The sequence below is a fragment of the Aulonocara sp. 'chitande type north' Nkhata Bay genome, linkage group LG22, assembly GCF_057382095.1.
Source record: "Aulonocara sp. 'chitande type north' Nkhata Bay isolate Kocher_YH1m ecotype deep benthic linkage group LG22, A_spYH_male_GT1.1, whole genome shotgun sequence".
NCBI lineage: Eukaryota > Metazoa > Chordata > Actinopteri > Cichliformes > Cichlidae > Aulonocara > Aulonocara sp. 'chitande type north' Nkhata Bay.
The window spans coordinates 7,837,678-7,858,811 of record NC_141364.1 but is presented as its reverse complement, the minus strand read 5'-3'; the positions used below and the strand labels follow the sequence as shown (position 1 = coordinate 7,858,811).

At 40.7% G+C, this 21,134-nt stretch overlaps 1 protein-coding gene across 2 annotated transcripts in view; it reads right to left on the bottom strand.

Annotated features, from left to right (window-relative positions):
• Positions 1 to 4,109: 4,109 nt before the first annotated feature.
• The window catches only part of pvrl2l (PVR cell adhesion molecule related 2 like), a 341,306-nt gene continuing 324,281 nt past the window's right edge, over positions 4,110 to 21,134 (bottom strand). For both annotated transcript variants that reach the window (XM_086279062.1, XM_086279061.1), the window contains exons 8-10: positions 18,553 to 18,610; positions 10,600 to 10,695; positions 4,110 to 8,241 (exon numbers count right to left, since the gene is read on the bottom strand). In XM_086279062.1, coding sequence (XP_086135188.1) covers positions 8,056 to 8,241; positions 10,600 to 10,695; positions 18,553 to 18,610 — 340 coding nt within the window. In that variant the 3' untranslated portion in view covers positions 4,110 to 8,055. The remainder of the gene's footprint in view (positions 8,242 to 10,599; positions 10,696 to 18,552; positions 18,611 to 21,134) is intronic.

The window sequence follows — 21,134 nt, the reverse complement described above, 5'->3', positions numbered from 1 at the left end:
AGAATAAGAGTTAAAGAGCCATATTTTACATCCTGTGTTAGTTTACTTGATGATGGAGCTGCAGGACACGATTACTTACAGCTTATCAGTTTTCCGTAAATAAAAGTCCTTCCAATAGACAGAGCACCCTGCAGATTTAATAAATATCTTTCTGTTTATGACTTTTAAGTTGGTGCAGAGCTCACAGCGGCTTCAGATCAGCTCCACTCAATGACAACTGTTAATAAAAAAGTGAAATACAAACACTGACATAAATTGTTGGAAAGTGAGCACTGAAATACAGATTGTTACTATATTACAATACATCAGGTCTAGTAACAATAAGCAGTTGTTATTGATGATTCATTTTGTGTTAAAAGTCTAATGTTTTGATCCGTTTTTTTAAAGGCATAAATACTTAAACAGGATTTTTCTAATCCTAAATCACTTTTTACTACTCGCCCCATTCACACACAATAATGCAGGGCTTTATTCTTTGCCTTTAAACACTATTGCCTGTGATGCACACACTCACACACCGATGGATGCCTCAAGGTGTACTTTGAGGTTCGATATCTTGCCTAAGGACACTGTGATGTGCAAATGTTTGATGCTTACTTTTAACAGACATTGCAGCAGATTTTCACCTTGGTTAGAGTTAATTGTTAAATTGGACATATTACAGTTTGTTTTCTCTCATATATACATTTTTAAAGTAGTGAAAGCTGCTGTTAAACATAACCAGGGATTCAAACAATAAGATTGGTGTATGTACAGCTAATCCCCAAACTTCAGTTCTTCTGCTTGATGTTATCAGTGAGCAGTGTTGGTCAAGTTACTTGAAAAAAGTAATCAGTAACTAATTACCGATTACTTCCCCAAAAAAGTAATCCTGTTACTTTTCTGATTACTTATTTTCAAAAGTAATTAATTACTTAGTTACTTTTTTAAAACACGATTTACAACCTGAATAGGTGATAAAGCGATAGATCTTTCAGCCCAATTCTACTTTTTCTACAATCCATCATACAAAATGTAATCAAATGGAAAAGTCCCTTTTTAAAACTTGTTTTATTAGTTTTAATCTTTTAACTTTATGCATCAAGCAAAAATGTAATTATATGCAACATTCTCTGACTGGAAGAAATTAGTTTAACATTTAAACTTATTTTTTACACATTCCAGCACATAAAATATATATATATATATATATTGTGTTTACACTCACTCTTTCAAATAGATGCAAGTAAAACACAGCAGAAAATAAATAACATCAAAGACTAGCGGTCCTTTTACTCTATTTTCACCTGTAAAGCAGGAGTGGGGTAGGCGGAGGTTTACCCTGGTGCAGGTGTGCCGCAGCGGTCAGTTGAAGAATCCGCGAGTTTCTCTGTGAGTTTCCCATTACGTCGTAGCTACTCGGTGCTTGCTTGGAAGTTTAGGGTTTTTTTTCGCTGTAAAAATAAGTTTTCTTCCCGCGCACGATGGACGCTAATGTTTTTGTCACTTTTTATGGAATCAAACTCAAAGTAAGGTCAGTACTTCCACGCTTTAAACGCTGCATGCTCATACTCTCTCCCGCACTCATATATGATCCATTGTTGATCTGCACACAGCTGTTGTCACAAACGTCGCACTCGCTTACGTCACTGTCATGAGACATTCTTGCAAAAAAATCACGGTTTTAGTAACGCAGTAACGCAGCGTTCCTACGGGAAAGTAACGGTAATCTAATTACCGTTTTTGCAATAGTAATCACTTACTTTACTCGTTACCTGAAAAAAGTAATCAGTTTACAGTACTGTTTACTGCCCATGAGCACAGAAATCCACTTTCAGTCTAAAATTACTCTTTATGAGGGACACTTAATCAGAAGAACATTTGCTTCAAGTGAGAATTAAAACAGGAGAGGCTACAACTTCCTGTTTAGCTTCTCCAAACAGAGGATGAACTGAGGTGTGCTTTAAGGTGCAGCATGAGACACCTAAGGATTATTTGTGATTATTGTTCTACGCTTCTGCAAGAACAGAAATAATACAAATATGGAGCTGGAAATAAATAAGTGTAATAAGTGTTCTTTTGGAGTGCCAATACTTTTATAAGGAAAGGTTGCAGAAGAGAGTTTACCCAGATATAACTACAAAAATCATTTAAAAGTTGATGTTTTCTTTCCAAAATAGATCGCTTTTTATTTGAACCTAATCTTCCACATCTTCTTTTAAACAAGGTGGTTTCAAACTAGTTTTCAAGGCAAACAGAACAACACAGTGAACAAGGAATCAATAAAAACATTTCAAGAAGGATAATAATAAAAAAAAAGATGCCAAAAATCTGTGAACTCCAACTGGAATGCACGTTTCTATTTTGAGAGGAGTTTGCTGTTAATTCCATTTGAAAGGTTGCAAGGCTTCAAACCGGATAGTATGATATGTTGTATGAAATATGTTGTTATAAAGGTGTTATCTCTTTTGCGACAAACAAGATGTTATTGTTCACCTTGTACAGGGTCCTGGTTGGTTTCCTAGCAACACCAATTTGACGTGTAAAGAGGAAAGACCTTGCCGGATTTTTGTTGACTGAAGCTTCATCGCTCGTCACCTGTAACAACTGGTTGCTGGTTTATCCTCCTGAGACCCAGGGAAAAAAAGTATTTTGATGTAGCCACTAACTACAAGTAAGGCTTGTAGTTAGTGGCTACTTTGAGTTTTTGTTTCCCAGCAAAGGCGTCTGTAACCAGTTATGGGTGGCTAGGCTACACCAACTAATTGGAGGCACTGAAGTAAACGTCTCCACTGCCCTTTTTTTTAAGAGAGACTAGTTTGTGCTTCAGGTTTGGGCAGAGAAATTCTAATATATTTTATTTTGTTACGTAGGGTTGGGTAGCTTTTTAGACACCACACCAGCTACCAGGGTCATATCATACCATTTGCATTATACAATATTAAATAGTAATCTTTCACTACCATTGGTAATGGCTACATACAAAGGTTTCAGATGTACGATTGCTGTGTTCCACTGCGTCCTGCGTTTTTAGTGGGTCACAAGGATACAACACTACAGATTAAATGCTTTACAGTTTTTGTACCATTTACGTTCACAGCCGCCATTTTTCCAGTTGGAAATCCAACTTGAAGTATTCCAGTCTGGGAAATTCTGACTTCCCTTCAGCTGGACTGCAGCTAGTGTAAAAGGAAGTGCTAAATTAAAACATCAAACAAAACAGTGAAAAGAGCCCCATTTCTCTGCCAACTTATCTAACTACCTAATTAATTACCTGAAGAAGATGTCAATGAAGCTGTTGATGCCTCATTAAAAGTTTTATCATCATGGGTTCAACTTCTTGTACACTGACAACAGGCGTGCTAACGTTAATTGCTCGTCCTTTGTTGAGGTTGGCTTTCAGGCTTTCAAGTAGGTACACTCTTCAGCTTTTAGACATATTTTGCATTTGACCAATCGCTTCCTCAGATTAGATGTGTTATCATGGCTACCACAAATGTTGCAGAGAGAATTACATCACATTTTGAAAAGTAAAGCCACACATGATACTGCTTGCTGCCTGCCACAACCAATACAGCCACGTGCATTTGTTTTTTTAGCGTGTTGCAGGAGTGACGTCACACATTCAGGGTCTCTTTCTTCCTCTAAATTTGAAAACAAGCCTAGATGTTATAAGTCAGTATGCTAAAAGTTTACATTAGTACAGTAATTAGCAGATGTGTATCTCAAGTTGCAACTTTAGCATTTGTTAGCCAAACTTGCTAGTAATAGCTGGTAACTTTAACCTGTCATCCACATATGATCCCCTTTGACTTAGCCAAAATGCTAACATTTGTGAGGTTTCAAAACTCCTGGTGATGTCATGATGATTGTCACTGCCACCTTTTAATAAACTGAATACAAGAATATAAAATAATTGCTAACAATCATTAGCAAAAGTTGTCTTTTCACAAGTAAATTTTACAAAATGACAAATTCGAAGCTCAAACATTGCCAGATGTTCGACAAACATTACCTGAAGATATTAATCACAATCTTTGGGCTCGCCACATCTTTAACCGCTCAGATTAATTCTGGCTCCTGGGAAGATGTTAGAGGTAATAATGACACAGGCTTCTTGTCTTTTGGGTTTACATTTTATTTGACAAGACAATGAGTTGTAAAACATGTACAATAGGATTCCCAAAAAGCATACAAAATGATAATTGATCTGTGATACACAAAATAAAAGAAAGAAAACCCAATAAACACTCACATAAGATGATTTGATCTCCAGTGTTTTTGTTGTTTTTTCTGTTTTAGCACTGTCACTATCAATGTCAAACACATCCCGTGTTTGTGTATTTCCCAGTTTCGTCATCTGTTCTACTGTCAGAGAAGAAATGTGAGAATTGAAAAGCTAAAAATAACATAAAGAAGGCACGTCTGGCTCCGTGATAAAAAGCTGTGATGACAATGAATGAACGAGAGATCGGAGAAGAAAAACAAAACAAAGAGGGTGGATGAGAGACTGAATACAGACTGAACAATATTACCACTGGCATTCACAGCTTGTGTTTCTGGAGCTGAACTAATAACAGAGGAAGTGGGGAGACTGAGCAAAGCACCTGGGCCAAAAGGCAACACTGCACCTCTCACAGAGGGAGGAAGCCGGAGCCTTTATCTGACAGATAATCCATGTAAAATCACTGCACTTACCTCCGATAACCATCTTGTAACTGTGGACCCATGCTGTTTGGCAGCCTGTAGTGTAAACCGAATTATGTTTTTGCAGTTTGCATTTTATGAGTCAGCTTCATATCTATTCCTGGAAATGGCAACAATCTAATTCCAGATACCTCACAATGAAGCAACTCTATTAAACGCAAGGCTCTGGGAAAAACCGAATGATCCTTAAATGAGACGGCAGAGTCGAAACTCAGAACTGAATGGTTTGCTGAGTCATTGGTCTCTGATATAATGGGTCCCAATGATTGTCTTTTCCCTCTTGCTCAATCTCTCAAGAACAGCCTCCTGGCTAACGCATTAAACACAATAAATCCACAGGAAACTAAATATTCATTCATTTTGTGAAAATAATTTAGCAACAAAAAAGCAAAACCATTACACTGACTTCCCTTTATGACAGTTTTGTTCTGTGTCGGGGCTATAAAATACATCATATACGATTGTCTGACACTGCACCATATAAGCGAGTCAAAAGGCCGTATACTTGTTAATGTGGGGCGACTCTTCTTATAAAATATGGAAATAGGCCCATGCAGCATGCAGACATTTCCTCTAATGAGAATAAACATCTTAGTGGGACAAAGTAGGTATGCAACAAAAACTTTTAACACTATTTGCTGCTTTAGAAGTCCTCTTTTATCCTCCATCTGGCCGGATTTAGCTATACATTAGCTAGCAAATCAGCTAATTTCAGCTAATTGTCGCATTATGAAAACTGTAAACATAATTTGGAAAACACGCATGCCTCTTTTGGGGACAAATGATAATGTAGCAGCATAAAGTGGGACTATTATAATGACTAAGCATAGTGCATATGAAGAAAACAAATGATTGTCATACTGTATGTCGGCAAAACAAATATCATCTGGCGTCTACTGTGCAGAGTGAAAGCTGTGATCAGAATTTTTCTACTTTGTTGTTTTAATTTCCCATAAGTCTTCCAGTTTTTCCTTAATCTTATGTTATTATTCTATCAATCTACGTTCACCATGCACCACTGTATCCCTGTCTCTCTCTTTTGTTTCCATCTATGTCTACGTGACACCTCCATTAACTTTTATACCTGCTGACAAATCTGCAGTTTATCAGCTGCCCGCCTTTCTCTGCCCTCTGACAGTAAACACGATGGCTCTGAAAGATTTGTGCGGCTCAAAGTCTGAAGCAAGAACCCAAGATTAAGAAAAAAAAGTTGGCGTATTTTTGTGTGAGCTGGGCTCAGTGGCCGTAAGAGACGACGATTCCATGCTGACTGCATTTTAAGATTAGTGCTCGAGACTAAAACAGGCAGCTCGCGGAGCCGTCGTGAGACGGAAAAAAAAAGGAAAAAATAAAAACAAAAAAATATCCCGCTCTCTCAACTTAAATTGGACTCGTGGTGTGCATGAGTATGACAGATGCATTGAGACAGAAATGAAAAACAGCTTTCTTTTCTGACATTCAGAAATGTTTTTACAAATGAAGATTATTCCGCAAACAGCCTTGGGAAAATGTTTCAACAAGCCACCGATCATGCCATGCAGAGTAATATGAACACGGAGTAAAATCCACATCATTTTTTTATATACTCAAAAACATTTTAGTATTAAGTGACAACCTTGATGCACCCGTGAAAAGCAAAATAGTAATATACACTTTGTTTTGTCTTTTTTTAGTCGCTCGTTTGACATTTAACAAACTTCCATCCCCTGTACAGAGGCACTGATGACACTTACACTTGTTTATTTTTTTATGTGTACACATTTCACCAACAATATATTATTCATCAATATTATCAATACTATTTACACTGTCCATGATTTGGTACCATCATCTGACATCTGTAAAGACCAATTCTTGATTCAGCCTGAAGGCAAAGTTGTCGCTCGCCTTCTTTTTCGCGTTTTTTTTTCCCTTTCAAGTCGACTCTTGGATAAAATGCAGACTGCATATTTTCGACATGTGCGAAATGATCTGCATATATCGGATTTTGTGACCATTCTAATCTGTTAAAATGGCTGTAATGGCAGTATCCTTCTAATATATGCCGAGCATTTACACATTTTGTAATACATTCCTTATGATGTTTTCCTCAACTCTAACTGTGTGATTTGTTAGAGGACTGAAAGCAAAAATTGGTGGAGGCTTTTTGTTTGTGTGTGTGCACTCCTGCGTGTGTGCTTTTCTTTAGTCTCCTTCACTCCCCAGCCCACACTCTTACCGACTCTTGCAATTAACAAGAACAAATATGAATCGTGGACTTTAAATGATGTGATGTTGCCAGGTTACAGAGCTTGAAAATGATGTCACTTCCCCTTCGTTAGCGCTAATGAGCAGCCCCGTCGCTCTGACAGTTGCAGGGACAGATGAGGCTCTTTGACAACATAATAAAGTGGAATGTTTCTCTATTGGACCGTAATCTGGGCAAGGATGAGTTGGGGGGTTTTTTACAGTTATTTTGGGACTTGACAAATAACTGAAATGTGTTTTCAAATGTCTTGAGCGATTAATGAAGCTGCCTGGAGAGCCAGATGATCAGGCTTTGGACTTCCTGGGGTTGAATTCAGCCTCGTCTAAACTCAAGCAGCGGCAAAAGAGGAGTGCTTTGAAAGGACTTCAGATGTGGTTGTTTTACTTCCCCTGTAGTACTCGGCTCCCTGGTGTTTCATCTTGACTTAGAGGGGAACTTACTTTCCACAGATGTGAACTGAAGAGCTCAGGACTGGCAGCCTCACATACAACAAGAATTTTTTGACCGTGTGGTCATCGCACGAGATGTTGCATATTGTGTCTGATAGCAAATCAAACAATTTGCTAACACTACACAGAAGTAGGGCACTGTGTAGTCCAGTTCACGTGCATTACACAAGCTCTTGACCATCTAATTAACTTTTTTAATTATTGTAAATTGTGATTTCACTGGCTCTCTGGTTTTCTAATATCATGGATTACTATGTGCGTGTGTCTGTCACGATGTTTTGTATTGTAGCTCTAGGTTGTCTGAAAGCTAATGGCAAGATGTTCCAGTTGGCTCCAGTTGGCAGAGGTTAAAAAATAAAATTAATTTAAAAAAAAGCTGTTTTTACTTTAACTGACCGAATTCTTTGTCTCAAGTACCATTACGACAGATTAAAAAAAAAAACTATTTATATTAAGTGAGAAAATATTTAAACCCATAACACCCACTAAATAAGAAAGGTAAATAAAAATAAATTGAAAACATTCATCATGTGTGGACTAAAACTTTTTAAACATTTGTAAATGTTTACAAGAAAAATGGCGGAAACGTGTGCTTGCCTTTACTTTTCATGCTAAATAACGTGACCTGGAATTTGCCCATATGCCTGTGACGTGGTGTTCCGGTTGCCAAAACTAGACGTACATGGCAGGAGAAACAAAGCTTTCGCCACGAGAAATGTTGGCAGCCGGCACCTCGTGATTAGAAGAATCCAAATCATTGCTATGGTGACCGTCTGCTGCATGATCTTTGCGCTCTTTGTCGTATTTGACTGGAGGGGCTCTGCCGTTCAGGGCTCCGGTGGTCTCATCGTCCAGGTTCTGCAAAGTGGACACATAAACAGGCTTACTATCCCATACTTTATCAGTTACTATTATAATTGTTATAAGGTGATATTATGTAAAGAGTGGATTCAGAAAAGCATTCAGCTTTTGCACACTTTACTGTATTGTAAATTTTGTTTTTTTACCACAGCTTGCTCTGGGCAGTACTGTACCTACTTTTAAAACATAATTTAAGTCTATAGTGCAGTAAAAATCAATTATAAGGTTTTTTGTCAACTTTAATCCAATAAGCCACATTTTCTTGTTAACATCACCCCAATCTGAAATCCTACAAAGCTTTATCAGAATTCATTCAAAATTTTTGAGCTATCGAGTTTGCAGACAGAAAAGAAAGCAGCCTCCTTAGTGGAGGTAATAATCTGTGACATCAAAGAATTCAGACCCTCGCTGTCATCTAATGCAAACTGCGCTCAGGTGAAATGATGTTTGTTTAAGAGTGTTGCTACATAGCTAAACAACAACTGTTAAAATGGTAAAAGATGAAAAGCTGTCCTGTCAGGTTTTGTCTATGAAGGTTCTCAATCATCCAGGTCATCGAAGTCTAAGGAGCTTGGAAAGAAAAGTGTCTGGACTTCTTTGAGTTGCTTGAAGACGTTTCACCTCTCATCCGAGAAGCTTCTTCAGTTCTAAGGTCAAATGGTGAAGAGTCCCAGATTTAAACCCTGTGGGAGTGTCCCCCCAAGAGGGACAAAGGACCCCCTAATGATCCTCTACCAAAGTCCTTTCAGATTGTTAGCAGGACATCAAGAAAACTTTTTAGAATTATTTCTAATGTGCAATAAAGACAACTTTTTACGTGCAACTTTGCAATCAAACTCAGCATAAAGTGACATCTATTTAAAGGCTGAACTGACCAGATTTACCCCCCAAAACACCATCGTGGACGTCCGGCACTTGGTGGGATCCTGAAGGCTGTAATTAGTGTTTGTTGTAATTAATTTTTGCTGTAATTAATCCTTAAAAACCTGATTGGATTCCACATGCGGTAAATAGAATTGAATGGATATAGTTTAGGTACAATTCTTGAATGTGAAATCGCACAAGTAAAGTTGCAAAAACCAACATGTGAGGAAGTATTCACAGACGAACGTGTTGGTGTAGAGCTGTTACTGTGCTATCAGTGATCCCAAAGTTGCATCCACTGATGTCATTGGCTGTGGCCATGCAAAAAAAATGTACAACGTTTCCCTGCCTCCCATAAAGATGTTAATGGAACTGGCCCCGTCTTTTAAAATAGAAAACACTATGTAACCTTTGGCTCCGCAATTGCTCTGCAGATGCAGGAGAACATGCTGGAAAGCAGTTCATTAGAACAGCTAGACAGAAGCCACTCTGGACTAAAAGGCACATGGCGGCCTCCTCAGAGTTTGCCAAATGGCATTTAATGCACTCTGAAAGCATCTGATGAGGCAAATATTGAACTTTTTGGGCAGAAATAGAGGGTTGAAGAGAGAAGGATGAATGGAGCCAAACACAGAAAAGTCCTTGAAGAAAACATTTTAAAGCGTGCGCTTGTCCTGAGACTGGGGTGATTTTTCACCCCAACAATCACGCCAGTACCTTGTAAGTTTTGCTACACATGTGAATCTCTAACTTTCATTAAGTGGCCCAAATTTAACCCCTCCTGCCCCCAAACTGTGGAAGGACTGAAGATGTTTAACATCTGCTTTCATTCAGTCTGGAAATGGATCCGCCACGATGAACCGCCTAAATCCATGTGTGCAAGCATCTACAGTTACAGGAAAACTCAAAGCTTCTGCCAAAGGGGCTTCTACACTGAATTAAAAGTATGAGTACTTTACATAAATGCATGTTTTTACTTGATTATTATTATATTAAGCGTAGACTAAAGGGTAAAAGCACAATTTTTATCCATTTAAAATTAAACCTACAGTCCAGTAAAGTGCGCAGAAAGCAAAGAGGTCTCAATACTTTTGGAATTAACTGTATGTGATTGTCAATAATATATGTAAATCAGTTGACCTGAAGACTACAGAATGTCTCTTAAGTAATTATCACAACTCATTTACATACCAGAGGGATTATGGAATAACACAGGAAGTTGTGAAGACTTTCATTTTTACATTTAATTAGAATACCATTTTATGAAGTTCAAGTAATTATTCACAGCTTAATATTAATAACAGTTGATTGATTGGTACAAAGTGAAAACACCATGAGGTCCCCACAACAGTGTGTAGCTGTCCAAACAGATGTGAAGCCCCTGTGGCTGAAGTGTGGCTCATGTGTCAGTGAGCAAAACGTGCTTTTGTATCTGCGAGCGTGTTTGTGTGCGTGTGTGTGTGTGTGCATATTTATGTGTGTTATAGTTACAGTGACAGGCTCTCTCCCTGTGGGCTCGTAGTAAACCTCTCCTGGGCTGAGAGGCGCCGTCTCTGTGGCTGTGGGAGGCTCTGATGGCTTGTTGAGCTGCATGTACAGAAACCACATCAACACACAGGGAAGAGAGCAAAGTGGAAACAGTGCAATAAAATAGGATCTTAGAGTGAGAATATGTAACCTGTGAGAGAATAACACACTCTTACACGTGTGTGTATTTGATGTACACACACGCACAATGATTCATAGTGGTTTCATTTACAAGCATGAAAAGATGTTTTCAGCACACGACCTTTGCCGTTTTGTTACTACGGCCAATAATCAGAATTTTCACAGAAATAAGTTAAAATTGAAAAAAATAATTGGGTTCCACATGTCAGTAATTCAATTGTCGAGAGAGCTTTCGCTTGATTTTAACATAACATTATTTTAAATAATGAAAGGGGCAGGGAAGGAAAATTCAGGAGGCTTAGCCTAATATTTTGGAGCTTACCTTTTTTAAAGGCAATCACTGCAATCAAGCCTTTCTTGTATTTTTTTTCTCTCGGTAACTTGTAATGGGGTTACACTTTGAAGTCCAGTTTAACTTTGCTTGACCAAACTTCACGTCTTCCAGTTTTCATGCATGCTTTGTTCTTTGTGCTTTGCCAGTTTCACCGCTTTCCATACATGCTAAATCAACCTAGTGCATCGAAATACTGCTGTTGTCTCAGAAACGGCTGGCTTCAGAGAAACATGCACAATATATCCTTTGATGTTGATTCTTGAGTGACACATACGTCCACATAAGAAGAAAGCATGACTGGTTCAGTTGGTTTTAGCTCACTGTTTGGTTACATTTAGTCACCAAAACTCCTCGTTTTGTTTAGGAAACTATCATAGATTGAGGTTAAAATGTACTAACTGTCCGTAAATAATAGTGTTTTAAGGCACTGTAAACAAGCGTTCACATGTGATGAATTTGAAGTGAGATCGGCTTCAGTTTTGCCACGACTAGTGTATTGTCGTGCATTAACGCCAAAGAACAACTTGCGTACATCTTCAAGACATCAGCAACTTTCAAGCAAGAGCAGTTACACTGCTTTAAAATAGGGACTCATAAAACTTCAGAAAGATTCAGGGTTTCCTTCATGTCCATCCTTTGGTGCTTTAAGAAGTACATTTTGGGACATTAGCTTGTTGGACAATCAATGAACTGTGATTTAGGCAGCCTCAGATGCTTTTTCAACAAATACTCGTCTTTTTTATGATTTCTCTCTGCCTTGCACAGACTGAAGCACCCCTGCGACTGGCACAGCAAAGCAACCTTCTAACATGAGTAAGCCTCTTCCATATTTCATAGGGAGGATTTCCTTTGATCTTTCTTTGAAAATTTTCTTTTGTGGACATGAAGCTGATGCGACTTACCAAAAAGCTCTAATTTTGTTTTTTTTTCTGTCCAAAGAATATTCTCCCAGAAGCAATGTGGCCTGTCAGCATGCATTTGAACAAACAGCTGAGCTTTTTTTATGTTTCTCTTTCAAAAGTGGGGTCTTGTTCCATGGAGCCCATTTTCATTCAGAAAGCCATGGGAGGTGTGTCTGCACTGTTGTACCTTTATCCTGGAGGTTATCGTGTATCTGTTTTGAAGTCTCCCTTGGTTCTTTTTACACCAGCTGAACAGTACTTGTAGTCAAGCTGTGGTAGGTTAGGGAGGGTTACCATGATATCATGAACCCGAAACTCAGAGAAGATTATTTGGCTACTACGTCATGGTGTCTTTACCTTACTTTTGTCTTTATTTTTTCATTCTGTTGTTATCTCCTCAGAAACCTCAGCTGACTACTTTATGTTTCATTTGAAAAACTTAGTGACGGATTGTAAAAACATCTGTAATATTAATGTAGGACGAAAGTCTGCCTGAATTATCACCGCAGTCTACTTAGTTATCTCCATGGCTGAGCCATTTCAGATGATTTTTATAGAAAATGCATGCTGCTCTTTTCAGTCGGCTGCATTGTTCTATAACAAACCAAATGCATGTGAATGGAACAAAAGGGCTATTGACTGAAAAACTGAACATCGTCTGAGGTGTAAATGTGTCGGCACGTTGACCGTACTGGGCTTATCCTACTGACTGCTGGCGACCATAACCCTACAGTCATGTGAAAAAGAATTTTCACAGGACTTTGTGCGGCCCTGTGAACAACACCCACATGTTTCTATAGCAATTAAGAGGGTAAATAACAGCTAAGTGAGGTTTTGGCAGCTTGCTGGTCTGGACCATTCAGGTGTGTGTTAACAAAATGCCACAATATTCTCGGGATTGGATGGCCCAGCAGATAAAAATCTGAATGTTAGACGATGCAGTGCTCAAAGTAATTGCAAAACATCTCAGAGCTACATCTTAATCTATTTGATTTTTGACTTTATGTCAGTACAATTAAAAAAGACTGAACAAGTATGGCTTTTTTTCAAAGGGTTGCTAGGAGAAAGCCTCTTCTCTCTATATAGAACACGACAGGACAGCTTAGGTTTGCAAAGTTTATCTAAACAAACCACAAGATTTTTTGAGCAATGTTGTTTGGACAGAAGAGGCTAAGTAGAGATGTTTAGGCATAATGGGTAGTGCCACACAGCGTTTAAGCTCATGCACCTTTTACCAGCTATACCAAGTGTGAAGCACGATGATGAAGGGGTGATGATTTGGGATTGTTTTGCAGCCAGATGAACGTGCAGTGTTTGAATTGACCATGAACTGCTCTGTATGTAAGTATACACAGTATACAGAGTCAAATGTGAGGCCACCTGTCCTATTGCTAATTGCAACCCTACGCAACATGCATTTTTAGTTTCTATTAGATTGTTCTCAGATGTCTTAGCAATCAGGGAACAAATAAAAAACAATCTTTAAAACCAACTCATATCAAAAACTGGATGACTTAGAGGGTTAACAGGCAAGTGTCCTCACCTAATGGCTCAAGTCTACTTGTGTTTCTGCACAACTTAATTTGATGTTTGGAAAGTGATGAAACTTGAGCTGATGAAGGCCAGTTTTTAGGTGCAGCCATGATATCCAGATTATGATTGAAAGACATCCAGTTCAAGACCTCAATAATTTCATTTGCTGGTAATTTGTTATGAATCTAAATGAATGAAAAGGCCAATAAAATTCAATTTCTATTCCTTTCTTTGCTTTTCACGTGGGAAGTTTAGCTCTCTGCTGCCCATGCTAGCTCACATATGATCCTAGCACTATGAAACTTGCTCACAGTTTTTGCATTCAGATGCTTAAAGAGCACTCCACTTTTAAAAGAGATCTAAGATTATTACAGCGATTCAGCTGTTGTTTTAAAGCCTTATCAGTTGTTTTTATTGATTATAATAACGTCAAAGTAACTGCTGTAATCTAGATTGTGATTAGACTGTGGAGAAGGCAAACGAACTTAACAACTTCTTCAACAGGTTTGACCAGCCCACAACCCCCCCACCCTCACCTTCACTACAGAGTCCAATCCCCACTCTCCTACCTCCCTCGCTTCCCCCCCTTCCTGACACCATGACACCCCCCTCCTCCAATCCCTCTCTCAGCAGCAAGACATCTCCCCCCCTCCCCTCCTCCCAAACATCTCCCAGTGTCACAGTGGATCAGGTCAGGAGACAACTGAGGAAGCTTCGCCCCAGAAAGGCAGCAGGCCCAGACAAGGTGTGTCCTAGGATGCTAAAGGCGTGTGCTGCTGAACTTGGGGAGCCGCTACAACAAGTCTTCAACTTTAGTCTGCGACTGGGGAGAGTGCCCGCCCTATGGAAGACATCCTGCATCGTCCCGGTCCCCAAAAAGAACCGGCCCAATGAGCTGAATGACTTCCGACCGGTGGCACTGACGTCACATCTTATGAAGACTCTAGAGCGGCTCTTCCTCAACCTCCTCCGACCACAGGTACAACATGCCCAGGACCCACTACAGTTTGCATACAAGGCGGGTGTCGGAGTGGAGGATGCCATCCTGTACCTCCTACACAGAGCCCACTCACACCTGGATGGGGGAAAAGGCACGGTCAGGATCCTGTTTCTTGACTTTTCCAGTGCCTTTAATACCATCCGGCCCTGTATGCTTCAGGAAAAACTGAACAGGATGGAGGTGGACCCCTGCCTGGTGGCTTGGATCTCCGACTACCTCACCGACAGACCACAGTACGTCAGGCTGAAGGACATCACGTCTGACACTGTGGTCAGCAGCACAGGAGCACCACAGGGAACTGTGCTGTCCCCTCTTCTCTTCACCCTGTACACCTCTGACTTCTGCTACAACTCTGAATTATGCCACATTCAGAAGTTTGCAGACGACACAGCCATCATGGGGTGTATCTGGGATGATCAGGAAGACGAGTACAGAAGTCTGGTGAGGAACTTTGTCGCATGGAGTCACACAAACCACCTGCAACTCAACACCTCAAAGACTAAGGAACTGGTTGTGGACTTCGGGAGGTCTAGAGCAGGTCCACTGCCGGTTCAGATAGAGGGGGAGGAGGTGGAGGTGGTCAACAAGTACAAGTACCTCGGGCTGTGGGTGGACAATAAACTGGACTGGTCATGCAACACAGAGCACCTGTATAAAAAAGCCCAAAGCCGACTGTACTTCCTCAGGAGGCTGAGGTCTTTTAACATCTGCAGGAAGCTCCTGAGGATGTTTTACCAGTCGGTGGTTGCTGGAGTACTTTTCTATGCTGTGGTGTGCTGGGGGAGCAGCACAGCAAAGAAGGACTCATCCAGGCTGGAGAAACTGATCAGGAGGGCTAGCTCTGTGGTCAGCATGAAGCTGGACACTCTGGTGACAGTGGCAGAGAAAAGGACATTAAAGAAACTGATGGACATTATGGACAATGCCAGGCATCCTCTGCACACGGCCATTAACAACCAGAAGAGTCTGTTCAGTGACAGGTTGCTTCTCCCAAAGACAAGAACTAACAGACTTAAAAACTCCTTTGTCCCACACGCCATCAAACTGTTTAACTCCTCTCTGGAGGGGAGAGGGAGGGGAGACAGGAGGACAAAGGAGGGGGGAACAACTAAGCTGTAGTGCCTCTTCACCTCACTGTGCAATACCTTGTGCAATACTTTTGTAAATAGTCAACGGTGCAATAGACTCAATACTTGAAATGTGCAATTCACTTGTATTTTTATTTTTATTCCTATTTATTCTATTTATCCCCTTCGTATATTTTATTTATATTGTCTCTGTATTTATATATATATATGTGTGTGTGTGTGTGTATTATATATATATATATATATGTATATATATATATATATATATATATATATATATATATATATATATATATATTTTTTGGAAATCGAATTTCCCAGAGGAACCCACCCGAGGGATTAATAAAGTTCTATCTAATCTAATCTAATCTAGACCACTAAATATTGCACTGACAAGTTTGGCGTATTTTATTTGCAAAAGGAAATGAAGGTCTGTTCAAAAAATGACTGATGCTGTTGAGAACATTTATCACATTTTATAGCAAAATTCTACTAAAATGGAGCTTTCACTGTGTTGTACCAGTGCCAAAGACTTCACGCCCCAAGGACCTCAACAGCTACAGGCCGGTGGCTCTGACATCCCACCTGATGAAGACCCTGGAGCGATTGGTCCTGGCTCAGCTTCGGCGCCTAATAAGCTCATCACTGGACCCACTTCAGTTTGCCTACCAGCCTGGCATTGGAGCGGATGATGCCGTCATTCACCTCCTACATCATTCCCTCGCTCACCTGGAGACCGCTGGAAGCACTGTGAGAATCATGTTCTTTGATTTCTCCAGTGCCTTCAACACCATTCTTCCCTCGGTTCTAAAGGACAAGCTGGTGAACTCTGGAGTGGACCATCACCTCACTACCTGGATCCTGGACTACCTCACCGACCGACCACAGTATGTGAGGACTCAGGGCTGTGTGTCGGACAGGGTCGTCTGCAGTACGGGGGCCCCACAGGGAACGGTTCTGGCTCCGTTCCTCTTCACCATCTACACTGCAGACTTCTCCCACAATTCCACCCAGTGCTTCCTGCAGAAGTTCTCTGATGACTCTGCAATAGTCGGCCTCATCACTGATGGGGACGACAAGGAGTATAGAGGACTGACCCAAGACTTTGTGGACTGGTGCCAGCTGAACTACCTCCAGATCAATGCCAGTAAAACCAAGGAACTGGTGGTAGACTTCCGCAGGCACAAGCATTCTCCACTGCAACCACTGAACATCCAAGGTATGGACATTGAGGCTGTGGACAGCTACAGGTACCTTGGTGTTCATCTGAACAATAGACTGGACTGGACTCATAACTCAGACGCCCTCTACAGGAAAGGGCAGAGCAGGCTGTACCTGCTGCGGAGACTCAGGTCGTTTGGAGTGGAGGGCCCACTCCTGAAGACCTTCTATGACTCTGTTGTGGCTTCTGCTATCTTTTATGGCGTGGTCTGCTGGGGCGGCAGCATCTCTGCTGGGGACAGGAAGAGACTGAACAGGGTGATCCGAAGGGCCAGCTCTGTTCTAGGATGCCCTCTGGACCCAGTGGAGGTGGTGAGTGACAGGAGAACGGCGGCTAAGCTGTCATCCCTGATGGACAACATCTCCCACCCCATGCAGCAGACTGTGACAGCACTGAGCAGCTCCTTCAGTGGGAGACTGCGGCACCCACGGTGTGGGACGGAGAGATTTCGCAGGTCTTTCCTCCCCACTGCTGTCAGACTCCATAATAAAGACTTTAACTGATCAAGCACACACATCCATACATATGCAATAATACTAAGTGCAATAATCCTTTCTGTCATTGTTGTATTTTTACTCAGTTGTATATAGTATTTGTATTTGTATTCTATTTTTATCTTATTGTATATTTATTTTATTTTATTCTACTGTATATAGTATTTTATTTTATTCTATTCTGTACAGTTGTGTACTGTATTTATTCTTATTGTATTCTAATTTTTGCTTCATAACTTTTGCACTGTCCACTTCCTGCTGTGACAAAACAAATTTCCCACGTGTGGGACTAATAAAGGTTATCTTATCTTATCTTATCTTATCTTATCTTATCACCACTTTCCTGTTTAATTAGGCATTACAAAACTCCCTGAAGTTTTTTCTTCCAAAGGAAGCTGACTTCTTACGTTCTCTATAAACACCCAGCGGTAGCAGTCTTGTCCCAAGATTTCAATTACAGGACACTGGCGAGCACAGGGTTATCATAATTGATAGGAATGCTGGTTCTAACTATAAAAAGTTAAAAGTTTGAATACATTTATCTTTATTTAACAAGATAACAGATGTGGCTCCCTCAAAATTTGCATTTGCACGATCATACGGCTGGAATATTCAATCATTAGGCATCAAAAGAACACCATCTAAGATATGTAAAAAAAACTCCCACTGATAGCAACTTTGAAAGAAAAATGTTAAAAGAAAAGCCTTGTGACTTGGCCGAGACTTGCCCTCAAAGAGTTATGCATAAATATAGAGCTACAGAGATAATGCTGTCATTTGGTCATGTTCTACAGTCGGCGCTTTGTAGAAAATCCTGTAAATGCCTAATAAACCTCCACTGTTGAACCCTGTGAACCTTCCTTTCAGCCAAGGCATTTATAGCCTTTTAGACATCTTTTATACAATCTAATCAACATAAAATTATAGAGTTTTAGTCACATTACATAACGTGGCTCAAGCGTATCAAAATGTGAGTGATGGAGTAAAGTAACAGACATGGCGAGGAGAGGAGTGCTCTAATGGACCTCTTTACGAAAATCCAAGCTAATTATTTCGGCACACGTAAGCCAACTCGGATCTCCGATCAATAGCCATTAGCCCCATCATGAGTGTCCAAATGGACTGTGTGTGTATTTGTGTGTGTGAGTGGAATATAATTGTGGTGACAATAAGGATTGATCTGAAACCGCGCCGACCACTCACCATTTCTGTTGAGCTGCCTGCCTTCACTGGGGGAGGGGGCTTGTGCTTGGGTGGGCCCCTGATTGGACAAAAGACAAAGTGGTAATGTGGTATTGATCTCTGTTTCGTTAAGACAGATTTCTTTGTATTCAACGGAGAAACAACTTGGGCCACTGAGAGATCACAGAAATATAAAGTCTTGAAATGTCAAACTGCAAAGATGTCACATGCTGTTATCATTTAATCTAGATTCTTTTCTTACAAAATTCAGCACTATGAGGGAAAAAAAACCCCAAACATTTTGAGTTAAAGAAAAACAAGCACTGATGGTTAAGAAATCAACTTTAGAAAGCGTTTTTAAAAATGCGTGCTACCGTAGATGGACTTGGAGAACCCGTCAACACGTAGGATTTGAAAATAAGATCCACAGCTTCATTTAAGAAACCTTTAAAAGCCTCTACGAAACCACAGACACAGTAAAGCCTCTCCTAACAAGTCAAAAATAACAACAATAACCTTATCACCCAGCAGAAATAATGCAGTACCAGCATTCATTCACGTGGAGTTGTGTTTCTGGGCTCCAATATTCACCCTAGTTTCATCCAAGCATCATGCTTAGAGCTGAAAAATGAAGCCAATGCTAAACTGCCAAAAACTGAAGTTTTTGGAGTGGCCACTTGAAGCTGGTTACAAAAGAGCATCTACCACCATAGCCTGTGATGTTAAAATGTCTAATTTTACTACAGAAATAAACATGTGGACCTGTGTGGCTAACAAACAAAAAAAGGTTTTGGTCTCTTTACCTAATTTCCTTTTATAACTTATCTTTTCTTTCTGGCTGTGGCTGCTTTGACTGACAAATGCCAGCAGCTCTCGGGCTTGGGTAATAACATGAGTCATAGTACTCGACCTCTTGACCATGTTTTTGGTGCTTTTTGAGCCTTTTTAATAGCAAATTATGCTATTTGATATGCAGTCCAAAACATTTGTTCTTCAGGTTTGAAGAGTGAAATTATAGCATTACTAAGTAATAACTACAGGTATCCATGTCTGTACATAGCAACCATAGTACAATCAACCAATATAGATGCTAATCACAGATGGTAGCCTTAGGCCTCCATCACACCAGCCTAGAGGCCAGTTTGTTGGTCACAATAGAAAAACATGTTCCCCAACTGGTTGCAGAGACCTCTGGCTGCTTGGGAAAATGCTTTCTGTGACCAGTTGGTGAGTAATTGTAGAGAAAGAGGTGTGCAGTACTGGACTGAAAATCTTCGTGTGATCACTTTGGCTGTGAGCCGGTTGCTGTGGTCACCAGAGACAACGATTTGTCTGCAAACAGCCAAACTACTCACCAAGTGTTAGAGAAACTGTGAAAAATGTGATGCAAAGCCAAAATGGAGACTGCTCACCTTGTTGCTCCTTTTGAAAGCTGCTGCTGACACCGGTAAGACACAACTTTTATTTTTATTTTTTAGTAACCCGGTCTGTCCGGCAGCTTTGACAAGCAGAACCATGGTCTGAGTGCATCGTTGTACCAAACACATCTGAGGAGAGGAGATCTATGAACTTTATAGGCTTCTCTTGTTCACCTGTTTTTTATTTATTTTTAATTATTTTATATATGTGGAGTGTAAGAATGCAGAGCTGTCAGGCGTAAGAAAAGAGAAGAGAAAAGAGAAAGAATAAGAAAAAAGAGAAAAATAGGGAATAAACATAACAATAAAGGACCAAGTACAAATAAAACATGACAGGTCATCAGTTGCTGCATTCGTAACAAAACACAATCAAGACAAACCAACTGACAGAGAAATAACAACAAAAACAAACAAAGTGTGTGTGCATTTGTCATGAAAGTACTTGATAAAGAGGATTAGACGCCGCAACACGGCCCCTGGGAGCCAGAACCAGACAGAGGAAGGCCCAGGAGACCCGGGCCGTCCGCAGCCCACCAAGAGCACTGAAGAGGCTGCACGTCACAATAATAACTGTATGCCCAGCGAAGCAGAAGGAAGACAGATCCCCCATGGCCGCAGGGCAAGAGCTCCAAAGGAGCAATGAGCTCCTTGGGAGCAATGGGCAGCTGACCATCCACCAGACACGAGCCAAGGACCGGGCCCAGAGGCCTTGTGCCCCAGGCTCCTGATAACAGCCCAACACCCCCCAGAGACCCCCACCACAACAAGGCCTGAGCCACCCTGAAACACAACCTCCAAGGAAGCAGGTCAGTGAACACGCCAGATCATCTGACCATGTGCACCGAACCACCAACTACTGACATCCACAAAGAGGCAGTAACGATCAAATGGGAGCAGTAAGAGGAGCAACCCTCCGCCATGTCCCACAGGGGTTAAGGCGCAACAAGTCCCAAACTCAGGCCCAGTCATACACACACATACCTCCGCCCCAACAGATGTGTAAGAAGACGCACTAGCTACCCCCAGAGGTGATATGTGTGGTGAATAGAGCGGACAGATGTGACATGAACATCTGACTGCTGGGCAACAGCGCACATCCACACCTCCTCCCCAAAACTCTTGATTTCTGAGGAGCAGATAAAACTAAGGGGCAGTTAGCCGTGAAGAGGTGAGTGGGGCCCTCTA